General features: G+C 35.4%; 1 protein-coding gene across 1 annotated transcript in view; it reads right to left on the bottom strand.

The window, feature by feature from the left end:
* The window catches only part of DOCK4 (dedicator of cytokinesis 4), a 235,756-nt gene that overhangs the window by 80,691 nt on the left and 140,734 nt on the right, over positions 1–14,331 (bottom strand). The window contains exons 14-23 of the mRNA XM_066183071.1: positions 11,992–12,116; positions 10,391–10,553; positions 9,749–9,855; positions 9,024–9,180; positions 3,395–3,492; positions 3,212–3,295; positions 3,017–3,117; positions 2,619–2,700; positions 1,621–1,791; positions 89–281 (exon numbers count right to left, since the gene is read on the bottom strand). Of these exons, the coding sequence (XP_066039168.1) occupies positions 89–281; positions 1,621–1,791; positions 2,619–2,700; positions 3,017–3,117; positions 3,212–3,295; positions 3,395–3,492; positions 9,024–9,180; positions 9,749–9,855; positions 10,391–10,553; positions 11,992–12,116 (1,281 nt within the window). The remainder of the gene's footprint in view (positions 1–88; positions 282–1,620; positions 1,792–2,618; positions 2,701–3,016; positions 3,118–3,211; positions 3,296–3,394; positions 3,493–9,023; positions 9,181–9,748; positions 9,856–10,390; positions 10,554–11,991; positions 12,117–14,331) is intronic.

The following is a 14,331-nucleotide window of genomic DNA, read 5'->3' as shown; positions in this document are numbered from 1 at the left end:
GAACACTATTCCCTTCAGCACCTGCTGGCCTATGTACAAAGCACACTGTCTGAGCTCCTCATCTGTAGGCAGCCCAGAGGAACCTTACCTGGGTTAGTGTACAGGTGACTCTCTACAGTTTTCCCAATACTCTGCAATTTAACAGCTTGAAGGGACTCATCCCCATGCATGACCGTTGGCAAGCTGCCCAAAGCATCATGAACCAAATTTGCCACTTCTCTCACGTCAAAGAGCTTCAAAAGTTCTGAGTACACTGATGGGAATGAGCTGAGAAACACAGCCTAGAGGAACAGGGCGAAAAATGGACAGTCAGAACAGTTTGACATACATAGAATTTAAATAACTATAGAAATTTCAGTAACTCTAGAGAAATGCCTGGTTTCAAGGATAGGTAATAGCTTTAAAAATGGTCTTACTTTCAGCATGAATACCCTCCCATTCATTAACAGACTTACACTTGTGACTATTTCCTTTAAGTAATATCTTATGATTGTTAATTTCTCCCAGGACAAAGCGAAAGTTCGACTCAGAAAAAAAATACTTATTCTTTAAATGCACTTATGTTTCTGTGAGAGAAAAATGTTAAAAGTATGGCAGAATCTATCTGATATGATACCAAAAAAAATTGTGTGGAGTTGTTTTGGTTTACTTTTTTTTAAGTTGAGTAACAATATATCTTCCATTTTTCAAATACTGAATATTTTTATTTTGGAGTGAGGCAGCACTGGTAGCCTTGGCTCCCTTAAACAATCTTTAAAATGGGTTAGAAGTCATTGATGAATATGCAAATGAAACACTATAAAAGTAAGGAGACCAACACCAGAGAAAAGAAGCTAAAACTGACATTCTCTTCTTCTCTAAATCCTGGAGATTGTGAAAAGTTACTTACACACTCACACTGGTGGCAGAACAGGCTAATGTGAGTTAAAAATACTGAAAAAGAAATCTAAATGTGGTTGGTTGGATACTTTTGTTGTCTTTTGACTCCAGCTGTTTATACAATACGAGATGGAAGAACTACCTTTCCAACTCTGTTCTCTGATTTGCCATTTTCTTGGTGGAACAGTTTTCTAAAGCAATTTGGAAAATACTAATTTTTAACAGGATCTTAACTATTTCTGTTTACAGGAACATGTGAAGAGGATGGTAAATTTATGAGCATTTTATGTAGAGAGACATCTCCTGTGTGTCTTGCCTCTACACTTTAGCACTAGCCTATTTTTGTAGTCTCAAATGAAATAAAGATATCATCTGAGTATTAAACCATATGGTTCAACAAGACTTAAAAATTTTCTGTAAAGCATGAAAACTCTGATAGTAGTCTTTGGTGTGGCTCAAATTCTTCAGCATCAGTGTCGTTAAACTAAGCAGTGAAAAGACCAAAACAGAGAAATTGTTTTATTTGTATCCATCAACATAATTATTATAGTTCAAAATAAAAGATCAGGTTTAGGATTATCTATTCCAAGCATATTTAGAAGATGCTGATATGACAATTTCACATTGCAAAATAGAATGTTGAAAATGCCACTTTGCTCAAGCAAAAATATGTTTTCTTTCTGAACAGGCAGACATTTTTTATACTGGATGTGGAAAATGGCAACAAGTAAGAGAACTTACTTGTAGCTGGGATAAAGCACTAGTTCCTTTGCTCTCTTGAGATAGGAAGAAGCGTACTGACATAAGGAGCTCTTGAATACAGCAGCGAAATTCCTCTTCATTTTGTCCACCAGTAGCAATAGAGAATAATCTTCGAGACTGAACTATGTATTTAAAGATATATTCCTGTGCCTATAAATGCCAAAATCAGAGATAACTCCCAAAAATGAACATGGTCATCTCCAAACAGAACACATGCAATGATTGTATCATTCAAATAAAGAAAAGAGTCTGAAACAGGACCTCATTTGTTAATTTTGGTAAATCTCTCTATTGAAACACTATTTTAATAAAAAAACCCAAACCAAACAAACAAGCAAAAACTCAACACCACTTTCTCCTCCCCACCCCCACCCCCCAAGAAAAGCTTAATTTAAAGTTGCAAAACTGTTGGAATTCAAATTCAAAATACTGCCCGCTCTTGCTAGCAAGACACCAAAGTTCACAGCAACATGGAAAAGTACAGAAGGGTACCACACTAATATTTTATTTCCAAATTGTAGCACGTGTCCCAAATGGAATTATTGTGTTGTATAAATCAGCCTGATGGCATGTTATACTCTTCTGATGGTACAAAGCAGGGCAACAAGAACAACCACAACCACCATAATCAGTAGAATTTCCTGGTGTCAGGACTGAACCATTAGGTCAGCACGCATGTGTGCCACTTAGATTGGATGCAATGGATGTTAGTACCACCAGTGTAATCTATATTTCGTTCCTTTGCCTCATTCAGTAAGGAACACAGAGCTCCAGACACTAATGGTAGTGAGCCTCAATGGTCAACTTACTGACAAAAGTGAATAATGAATAAACTGACTGACTGAAAGTGTGCAGCTCCCTAGAACTGGTACAACTGTTCCATCATTTATATGTATTCTTCTTCATTCCATTAGTTAAACCTGTGTGTACTGTATGAATCATTCAACTATATACTTGTCTTAAACTATTTTTATTACCTTTAGTACTTCCTGGATGTGATCATGAAGCTCCACCTCAGTGACTCGATCAATATGCCACTTCAGTACTTTTATAAGATCTCTATAATAGCACATCAGAAAGTATTATAACACAGAAGTGGGAGAAGGGTTAACTTGGCACATAAAATGCAAACCAATAGCTGTCACATGAGAAACACTGGCAAAATAAAAAATATGTGACAAGACTTCACCAGACTCAATAGTACATTCAATTTTAAGTCTGCTGAAGAATGCCTAGTATTCATCTCTGATGAATGGCCAATAATACCAGCATTAAATATGCATTAACAGGGATACACCATTTCCTTAACCTAATGACTGATTCTTTTAGTTTAGTAATATCTGTCAGTATTAGATAGAAAAAGTACAGACTTCACCTGTATGCAAGTGCTCCTGCAAAATGACTTTCAATGTAAGTGTCCATTACTGGCTTAAAGTGGTGAAACTTGCTGTCCTGCAGCAAATTGATTATGTGAACCTAAAAGTGAGAGAAAAATAAAAAAACTCCTACACTCTGTTTGTTTTACTTGTCTTTTAGCTAGTGTTAAGCATGATCACAAAATGAAACTTACCAAGCAATCAAATACTTTTGATCCATATTTTTGAGAATTTTCATCTAAAATCCCAAATAAAGTGTCTAGTGTATCCTGAAGAAACTGATGGGAGAGAAAAAGAGTGTTATAAAAAAGATATTTCTGTAACGTGGAAATACATTATTTCCCTCATATCATCTAGAAGTATAAAAAGGTATATACCTTCACTATTTCTGAACCATCAATTTCTTTTAATTTTGAGAGGCAACCTGCAATTTTGTCTGGGTGGGTTCTCCACTTCAGAAGGTCAAGCATATCTCCTGCAAAAACAAAATGCAAGATTAAATTTGGAAGCAAAGCAGCATTTCATATTTAAAATTTTACAATTACAATCCACTTGGCAAAATTTGGCATCATTAAAACAAAACACCTCCAGATTTGCTACAATACTAATCTTCCCAACAGCACATTTTCATTCCATTCCATAACCGCTACCAAAACAGACATAAGAACATGATAGTGGGTCACCAAAATCAGTCTTCTGTGGCAACACTATCATGCAATCTCGTTCAGATACTATCTTAAATAAAGCAATTATTTTCCCTCTCTCATCCTATTGAAGGATGCTTTCCAGAGTTACTCTCTGAAAGCTAGAAACAATCTCCTAATTACTAGCTTGAATGCATTTGAAACACTCATGTTTCTATGTCTTTTTAGAGAACAAACAAGATGCCGCTAAGATCCTACTTGATTAACAAGCAAAAAATCTCCTCTGGAAAATGAACTATCCTGAGCTAAAAGATACCTGAGTGTGTCCAAACCCTCCAGTTTTAATTCCTTGTCCTTCGCCTTTCTTAACCAAAATTATAACTACATTACAGATAAGATTACATAATTTTCTACATTATTAGCAAGCTCATACACCTGTTGTAAACACCTGACATCTGTGTTCTAGAATTTGAGAGTCTTTTAGATAGACATATTTATGTCACCATATGATGCTTCTCTTGTTTATTCAGCTCCCTGGATAGAGAAGTATCCCCAGGGAGTCTCCACTAGTGTATCCTGCCTTTTCTACCATCAGATTCAATCTGATTTCTATTCTTTCTTATAATTTATTTAAATCAAAGTTACAATGCTGTATCATATTTTGATTTTGTCCCTCTCAGCCGATGAGACTTTCAACAACATATTAGCAGAAAATTGTCTCAGATTTTAGTGAAGTTACTCTCATCTCCACACCCTCCCAGTCCTTTAAAACAGAGACAAATCCGAGAGATTTTTTTAGATCTAGTAGCATTTTCCATCTGCTCAGGAAGGGAATTCCTTCCACTATAGTGCAACCTTCCACTTCCATTTTAACTTCCATTTGACTGTTTAAAAATTCTTATTTCTAATTTATATGTTTTCTCATTTGCTGCATTATTGAACTGCTGCATTTCCTCTTTATAACAAATTTTTAAAAAATGAAAAGAAAGATTAAGAAGTTTATTCTGGCATGATTTGTCTTCGATAAACTCATCTTACAGCACATCTGAATTAGTTACATGTTGATTTTTTATCCATGATTTCTTGTAAATACTTGCATAAAATTCATCATGGACGGATGGCTAAATTAACATATCTGACCTTCCACCTGTCTTAAATGTAAGTTCTACATTTAATAGTCTTTGGACACACATCACTGCTTCACAGATGTACTAAAAAGCCCACCTTCCTATAAGATTGAGAATTTCCTGTCCCATATGATTCAATATCCTAAAATAGTCTTGCAAACTTGGCTTGGTTTTAAAGCAGTTTTTCCTTGCTGAACTCAAGACACATCTGCATCTTGCAGAGCTCCTTTCAAGTTGTATTCAGTAAAAGCTACACATACTTTTCACTGTTGAATTAAATAAACCTCAAATCCCTTTTATATTCAAGTTTACTACTGCCATGCTTCACTGACCAGCTTTTCAGAAATTCTCAGTGCCCAGTGGTTTGAACCAGAAAACCTTAATCACCCATCCAACCCTTCCATCAGTTTAAGCTGAACTACAGTCTAGCTGATCACTGGCCAGCATTGTGTTAGAAGGAGCCAGCTCTTCTGAAGTGTCCTCAGTAGTTATTAAAGTAAGAAGTTAATAGCAAGTTTTCCTTTTGGTTCAGCATCTTTTTGGCTTCTTTCTACCACAGACTGTTTCCACAGTCAAGTAATACTTGAACAACACCCATCTTTGTGCCATCTCTTTCCAGGTTTGCTCCAGGGAAGTTCCTCTATCCCACAGAAAATGAATTAATAATTTTTACTTTATGAACATTAAATAAATCTCCAACTATATTCAAATTTTGCCTTAGGTGTTAATGGCACACAACCAACATATGACTCCACAAATATTTTGTTGCCTTAATTGCTTTCTCTGGACACAGATTGTTTTGATGCATTTAGGTGTTACATTTTTGTTTCACTTCAAGCTGTGCTGGCATGGAAAACAGATCCTTGAGTCACGCTGAGTGACGAAGAGTCCCACACATGCATCGGAGACACATCCCAAAGACCAAGGAGAAATGATAGGTCTTATTATTCTTTCTGTCAGGAATTTTTAAGAAACAAGACTTACAAATCCAGAGAACTACATTTGTCTTTTGGATAATTAAATGTTCTTCCACACTTAAAACCTCAGCTCTAGCTGACAAGTAGCAAGACTAGCTGAAGCTGTCAGTTCAGAGCAGGAAAAATAGTTCCTTACAGGTTTGCTGGCGGAACTTGGTAGAAAATAGTTGACACTCAACATTAGGGATTTGTTGAGGGATTTAAGAAGAAAAAGCAAATGTAAGTCACTCACTTCAAAGAAGTGCTAAGGAGGAAAGACATTCTAAGATAACATTAGTGAACAGCCCAAGCATAAATGATATGCATAGAAAATCTGACATGTGAACCACAAGGGGAACGGATAGCAGTGTGTCATGTAGTAAGAGACAGCAGAATATAAAATTGTGCCCAGAAATAGGCCCACTAGGAAATCATAGTTTCGGAAAGGAGAAAAAGTCGCTGGTGATGAATTATTTTGCTAAAGAATAAAAATATTTCCAGTGCATTATCTTCAACTAATCAAGGCTTGTATATTTAAAATAGATTACACCTGACCTATTATCCCTACCAAATAAAACACATCCCTTCTCAAAGCATGTAATTTAAATCCAAAGAGCTAGGTTTAATAGAAGGTTTAGAATCTTGAGTTTAAGGAAGTGGTTTGGGATGATTTTCCATCTCTCCCATGTAAGTCCTGAGACATCAGAAATTGGCTTGTTATGACACTACCACACTTCAGGAGGAAAAGATTGAATTTCGGAACTAGCAGCCAGCAGCTCTCTTCCAGAAGGCTGCTTCTGTGGTCACCAACACTTCCTCCAAACTAGGGTTACTCAGAAAGCTACCCAGTGCCACTTTTGTTTAATTGATTCACTGGTTTGGTTTTTTTTAAAAATGCAGCTAGAAGGATTACACCTGAACCATGCTGTATGGTGTGTTCCTCTGCTGCTGATCAGCTGCGTACCAGGGATGTGCCAATCAGTGCTGAGAAATGAGGGGATGCCAACAGCTAAAATATTCAGACTTACTGGAAGGATCCTGACTCTCTTGCAGCCAGACATCCCTACTATATGTCAAAAACTAAGACTGTTTTGGTAACTACTCAGTAGAAAAATACTGTGTTCTCTCTCACTCCTTCGGGGTTTTATAGAGTAATGAAAAATAACTACCCATCTAAGAATAGAATAGATAAAAGCTAGCATACTTTTTGCTAATATTAACTGATTAACTATCCAGGATCGAAAGGAAAAAGTGAAGGAAAAACTAACTAGTAGAAAGGTTAGATAAGGACGCATTCTCAGCCATGATGAACGCAGAGACTTCCCTGGTTAGAAGGCCTCTAAAAATTGTTTGGAAATAATCCTAATAACCATTTCAAGGCACCCAGGTCAAGGAAGATATGGATCCCAACAACTAGGAGTCAGCCTCTGTCCCCCAGTCCCCAGAATTTTAATATGCATGAGAGCTGATGGCATGTGGGAACAATCAATGAGAGAATGACAGCTGAGTAAAATTTCCCAGCAAGCAAGTAAAGCTGCAACCTAATTCAGTCACACCCTTTACAAGTCTGGGTTTGGGGTCCTTCCCCACCCCATAGCCAGACAATAGAATAATTTTCAATGCATTTTCAGACTGGACATTGTTGTTTGTAAACATTCAGAAAAATCTCCAAACTTAAAAACAAATTAAAAAATAACCAGCAATTTTCAAAAATACCAATACAAATGTTTACTAAAAAAATTGAGTACACAGATCTTTTTAATCCTGTATTTTTTAGTACATAAGCTACATTCTCTCAGGGATAACTGAAGTAATGCTCACATGACCAAATATCCACATGCTTTGCTCTATGTTCATTTTCTGAGCATGCAATAGATTTTGGCAAATTTTTGTTTAAAAGAATGGGGATTTGGAAACTCACCAAGATGAACTTCCCAAAGAAGATCCTTGGAGAAAATATGAGCCTGTCTATTGAAAATATTTCCACCCTCTGAAGTACTGCTGAAATAATTGTTAACTCTTTCAGAGCTGAAAAGGGGATCAATATTATTCAGATATTCTACACCCTCTTACTCAGAATATGGTTAAAAAAAGGAGGAAATTTTATGCCCTATGTCAAACATCTATTTACATTAAGTACAAAATAACTTCTGTACTGTAAACAAAAATTAGTATTAGAACTCCAGACAATAGGGCAACCATTTATGAGTGAGACACTTAAGTTCCAGGCAGCACTTTTATGCACGTGTAAGTACCAGTAGATTAATGTAATTTCCTAAATCAAGGCCTTTAACTGGAGCAAATTTAGTCTCTGATTCCCTATTAGCTACCTTTGGGAAAATCTTTCATTGAGTAACTTTCATTACCAAAGTAATTGCTATGACAATACAAAATGGGTGTGCGCAAGGAAACAAGCCACTTACTGTTAGCACACAATTCTATTTTGCACACTTGCTATTAAAGGGTGAAAATTAAGAGGACTATCTCAATTTTAAAAGCTGCTCTAGTTTTTGTGAAACATCTACAACCAATTTGAAGCAGTTAGCAACTTTATCATAATACACAGAAGAAGGGTAAAGTCACAGATATTCACACACAAGAGAGATCAAAGTAATAATACAAAATTGTGGTTCTCTCAAAGAACGGTCAGAAACACATAACCAAGCAAATACCCAATATTTAGAAATTTTTGGAAAACGGTTCCACAGTTTTTTGGTTTAGTTACAGGTAGTTCAGTTATTGCAGGTAAACAAGAACCTCAAGAATTTTATACATAACACGGGTTAAGAACTCTACACAAAGCACTGGTAGAGAGTGTAAGCATGTACTTAAATTCACTGCTCCTAATAGCCAGTGTATAAGACTTTTAAGTAGTAGTAAAAGTTCGTTGCTTTGAAGAGAAACAAAAAAGCAATATATGCCTAATTAGAAACAAAGTGCTACAGGCTAAAGCTGACAATAAGTATTTCATAAAAACTCTACAACAAACAGATTGAGAGGTTTTATAAAGCAGCTGGGTTTTGATAGTTGGTTCCAGAAGTGCTGCGTTTGATCCAATATCATGGTCATCTAAAAAGAATTCTTGAACTACTTAAAAACAATGGTTAATCATGATCCATTTGTTTCCATCTGGACATAAAAAAAATATGAAGAAAACCAGTTCATAAAACAGACGGAACATATCGATTTTTGAGCACATCCATGCTTGCTTGGCATGGAAAAGACTAGCTATCATACTCATTTCAACTCATCACATTTTAAATAATCAACATATCCTACCATTTTGTGTGAGTTTAGTGGAGCAGAGAAAGGATGTAATCCAGAAGGACTCTTTAGTGGCTTTTACTGCTTGGCTGTTGTTTCCTAGGGATATTCCCTTTGAAAAGGGGAGTTTGAGGTAGCGACCAGAATCCTGAAGGTTTGCATTTTCTTCACACTGTGAAAACAAACCGGTAAAAACAATGGTACTGCACAAAACAATTGACCAAATCTCTGAATTATATGAATCATTGTTTCTCTGTCACAAACTGAAGAATTTCCACTATGCCTGTTGCAACTTTGGTTTTAGAACATAGCACCATATATGGACATTGAAATTTAACAAATTTGCATAGGTCACATTAAATGAATAGCCACAAATTTTCATGGTAGAATCTAAAACTTATCTAGGAGCATATAAAATCCCCTGAACAAAGTGACAACTCTTATATGTGGAAAGAGAACTCCACAAAGTTAAAGTAACTTACCTTTGTGAAATTCATTATAACACAATGTGATATAACAGTAAGACTTAGGAAAACCAGTGCACTGAAACACATACCTAGATTCAGTTGCAGTTTATATCACGAAGATGAATATTAAACAATCAGCAATGGATATTTTAATGGTGACAAGATTATCATTCATTTGATAATCAATACAGACTTTCTCAGTTTAATGCCTTTGGGCATTTAAAGTAGGTTCCAGTGAAATCATTACAGCTAATGACTGCTAATTCAAATTACCTTGTGTACAATTAGCTCATGGGTGCCATCTGGCAGAGTCCTCCCATTTTCCTGCATCAGGGGCATGAAAGAAAAGCCAAACAACTTCTTCTCTCCCTTTTCTTTTGCTGAAATGCATATATAAACAGCAGCACTTAAAGATAATAGTATACTTTTTAGAAAAAATAAACATATACAATGCAATATAAGAGTACACAATGCAACGTAAGAAAGTATACTGGAACTGCAACTAGTCAGATAAGATTATCTTAAACTGCTGCTCCAGTTTGCACATTGTCTCCTGCAATGTTATTTTTAACTCACTTTAAATCAGAAGGGAGTATTCTGAAATAATTTAGTATATATTAACAACAAATAACGTAAGCCACCAAATATACAATCTTAGCAACATACAGAAGTTTAACCTCTATGAAACCTGTTTCATACCTAGGAACGCAAAATGTGGAACCAGTCAGCAATTTTTACCTCAAAATCGTCTCTAAAACGTTTCATAACATTTCAAAAATTTTAGAATTTTGTAAGTAAAAAAAGCATTACAGAGAAGGTTCTTGCAGCTGTCTTTTCCCTGAGGTGATATAGAAACTCGTGTGCTGACTACAGCCCTAACAGGGAGGCCTAGCAGAAGTCATGAGCACCACTTACTGGAACAGTGCCGGAATTCACAGCGGATGTGAGCTCCTCTGAACTTATCCACAGGAATAGGAAGTTTCAGCAGCTCAGCCCATCTGGGGCAATTGTTATGATAAAGCACAAAAGAATGGTACTCGCTGGCTGGTGGCTCTCCAGAGCCAAATGAGATAAAATCCTAATGAGGAAAAAATATGATTAAAGATAGATCAGTTCAACGGTAAAATGTCATCAAGGACTGCTCTTCCAAGGAAGACTATTTAATGTTTATGTTCATATCATAAATGCCAAATTTGGTATAATGTTCAGTTTCCCATAATTCTCAAAAACAATAGCACTTTTTTAGTATATTTGCAATTAGAAAATTAGAAATGGCAAGAATCATTCACATAATTTAGAATAGAAGTGTTTAACAGGGTGTACTGGGTGATCAGGGAGGCTTAAGCAACACGTGTTGTGAACTCCCATGACATAACACGGTCCTGCCAATGTTATGCCCCAGCAACAAAGAATGGAACTGAGATCAGAACAGCCCAGGCTCAAGATCTTCAGTTATCTAAAATAAGCCTGTAACCCTGGCACTACCAGTGATATGTCCCAGCACTGGAAAATAAATGTGGATTCTGTGATCAGGAAGAAGAAAAGTGTTAGCTGCCTTGACAACACCCATGATGGACTCTCCATAGCAAGGCAGACAAATGGATTTGTCTAAAGTCCTGACTCGGGGATATCTATTAATTCTCTGTGGGAAAGGTAAGGTGTAGCTTTTGCAATTATAATCTCAATTTTATTTTTTTTGTTTAATATATATACACACACACTTATGGGTATATATTTTAAAAATGTATCTATATTGCATGCTGTGGATCTATATGCACAATTTCACTTCAGATACACAAACATGCAGTTTGAACCAGGCTATTTGTGATGCCTTTCTTAATTGTGTTATCCCACAGCCCATAAAATCATGCAGAACATATGAAAATATTATTTTAAAATTTCAAACAAAATAAAAATCATTAAAAAAATGTTGGGAAAAGTTTGAATGTGAACAGAAATCTTTTTGGTACAGAGAAATTCTGAGAAACAGTCATCTATTAATAACTAAAATTTAAACCACTGCCTGTTTGTAAGCCGTCACCAGCAGGATGCAATAATAACTGAAGATAGGAAGGAACATCAATTTATTTTTTTTACTGATACATACTTATTTTTGCAGTCAGGATCCCTGATTTATTAAAATCAGGCAAAATTCAAAATTATCAAGACAAAAATTATCAAGACAAGCAGTTCTTTGTAACATAAAAAATTGCCTATTTCTAACAAGAGTTCTTAGGAAATACAAAATTCTCCCAAACTTGATCTTGCGTCAACATTTTCCAGCATCTTAATGGAATCATTAGGTATTTGGTTGGTAATTTTAAGTGTTTATCTCAATCATGTAATTCATCACAGAAATAAAATAAACATATATTAAGGTGTTATATAGACATTTTATAATTGTTTTAAGCAAATACTTAATGTGGAAATGGAAATATTTTGAATACCTAAAGACAGCAAAATATAAACATGTATCAAAATTAACTACAGCAAGGAAAAGCATAAAACAAAGATACCTTTAAAATTTGACCACTGCTGTCCACCACATGCATGGTCACTTCCACATTTCTGGCCACACTTTTCCCTCCTTTCTCAAATTCTCCTTTTTCTACAGTGATATATAAATCATTCCTCATTTCACCTATCAAAAAAACAAATAAAACAATGTGTTCAAAATTCAGTCCTACTTGCTTACTTTCACTTTTAGTACTTAAATAGAGTTTCATTTTATCTTACAAAGGATAGTGCTACACCCACAACTTACCTGTATTTTTGGATTTTAAACAATAGTTGTTTTCGTAAACCAAGAAAAGCAAAAGATCTTCATCCCACTTAAAACCCAAAGATTATCTGCCACACTAAACCAATTCTAGGAGCTTCTACTCATCTGTTAGATCTGTTTGGTCTTTATATTGCCCCCTCTAGCTATACTGAAGATAAGTGTCTAGCTTCACCTCATTTAATTCTTCTTCTAATCTAAGGCAATATTAATGTATTTTCTTTCACCTATAATCATTACAGTTCTCTGTTTACAGAGATTTCAGATTACTGTAATTAACTGATTACAACTTTTTTCTACTTAACCTCAAAAGGAAGCGTATTATTTTGCAAAAGGAAAAACAAAGAGGTTGCTGTTCTTTCCACTAGAAGGTCAGTATTCCCAGATTGTGAGGATTTGAATTTGTAATCTGAAAAATCTCAATATATTTTATGTTAATACGGTGTTCCAAAACTTATGAGGAAAAATTTTGCTTAGTTGGCTTCTTTTTGCTTGTTGGAAAGGCTTCTGAGAAATTAGACTCTTCATCCGGACATTTAAACTACAAATTCAATACAGAGACTACCTAAGTACCACATGGTATGTACAAGTACTGCTAGAATATTTAAATTGAAATCCTTTGCACATCCACGCAGTATCATACTGAGTAGTCTGTCAGAACATAAACAGATCATGTGGACAAGATCAATAGTAATTTTATTTTCGTTTCAGTCGACACAAATTGCAAAGTTTGATGAAAAGAGGAAAGAGTGGTTGCAGAGAGGGACAGGACAGGCAGAAAAGCAGTTCTGGTGGTGACTGAAGTGCCATAGGAGAGAAGCCCTTACTGTGGTTAAAGATGCTGAATCTGTTTCTAAAGAGTGTAAACTAATCCAGCTCTCGACAAACATTACCAGAACTACTTCGAAGCAATTGGACTTTCCTTGTGAAAGGCAGAACAACGAAGGATGAACAGCATCATAATTAGGAGAATTTTCTAAAATTCTTATTTCTGGACTTTGTTGAACCAAAAACTGAGAATAAATGTTTTTATCTAGAGAAATGCAAGTTTAGTGAAAAGGGAATATAATCTTTTAATAAGGCAGATTTTCACTCAGCACTGCTGAAATAAAGTGTGATAGTTCAGTATATTTATAGGTGTTCCACACCGAAGGCAACCATGGGATGTGTACTTGTATTGTGGGTAAAATTAATTATACTATATGTAACATAAATAACAAATGCATCTTCAATTTCTAGCTTCATTTTAATTTGAAAGTACAATTTGACTTGCTGGAACTTTCCACAATACTCTCATGATTCACATTCCTTCCATTTTACTTCATGCAATTCTCCTGTGATTTTATGTAATAGAAACAATGATCTTGCTATAGTCATCTAATATTTTTATAATATTATTACATCACTGGTTGCAAAATAATTAAATGATTCCTCCAAAGCACAATCTAAATGATAAAAAAGTTAAATGATAAATCTAAATGAAAAAAAAAGTTATATTTGCCATATCACAAATCCCTCAAGATCCATGCCCATAAACAAGGGGGGGGGGGGGGGGGGAATCTGCTATGGTATTACCTGCTGAAGCAATCATGGGCAGAGGCTAGAATACAGCTAGACAGAATCAACAGAACAAATACTAGATAGAATACTATCTAGTATCTCTAACTTAAGAGTTTCTTAAGAAGTCAAGGATGAAAGAGCTAAATTACTAGCATGTGCAACCACCAGATCAGTCTCTTGTTCCGGGTGGGAAATAGGTTTAAAATAAGCAAATGGTGATGGTTATTCAGGTGATGGACAGCAAGACTTGTAAGAAAAAAAATTTAACACAAAAGCAATATCTAAACAAAACCCAAGCACAAACCCAAAGCTTTCCAAAGGATGTTATGAATGTAAGTAATGTAAAAGGATGAAAGGAAAGGATGGAGAAATTGTGGAAAAAAGATCAGCTACTGGATATGAAACAGGCAATCATAAGGAGTCAAGAAATCCCCTGAGTTGAAAACAGCTGGAGTCTGGGAGAGCATCAAGGGGTAATTACCATATACACGTATGTGCATATACTCAGCTTTTACTC

Source organism: Chamaea fasciata, unplaced genomic scaffold (assembly GCF_029207755.1).
Source record: "Chamaea fasciata isolate MVZ Bird 193981 ecotype frontalis unplaced genomic scaffold, bChaFas1.0.hap1 SCAF_5, whole genome shotgun sequence".
Classification (NCBI taxonomy): Eukaryota; Metazoa; Chordata; class Aves; order Passeriformes; family Sylviidae; genus Chamaea; species Chamaea fasciata.
This window is presented reverse-complemented; position numbering and strand designations above follow the sequence as displayed.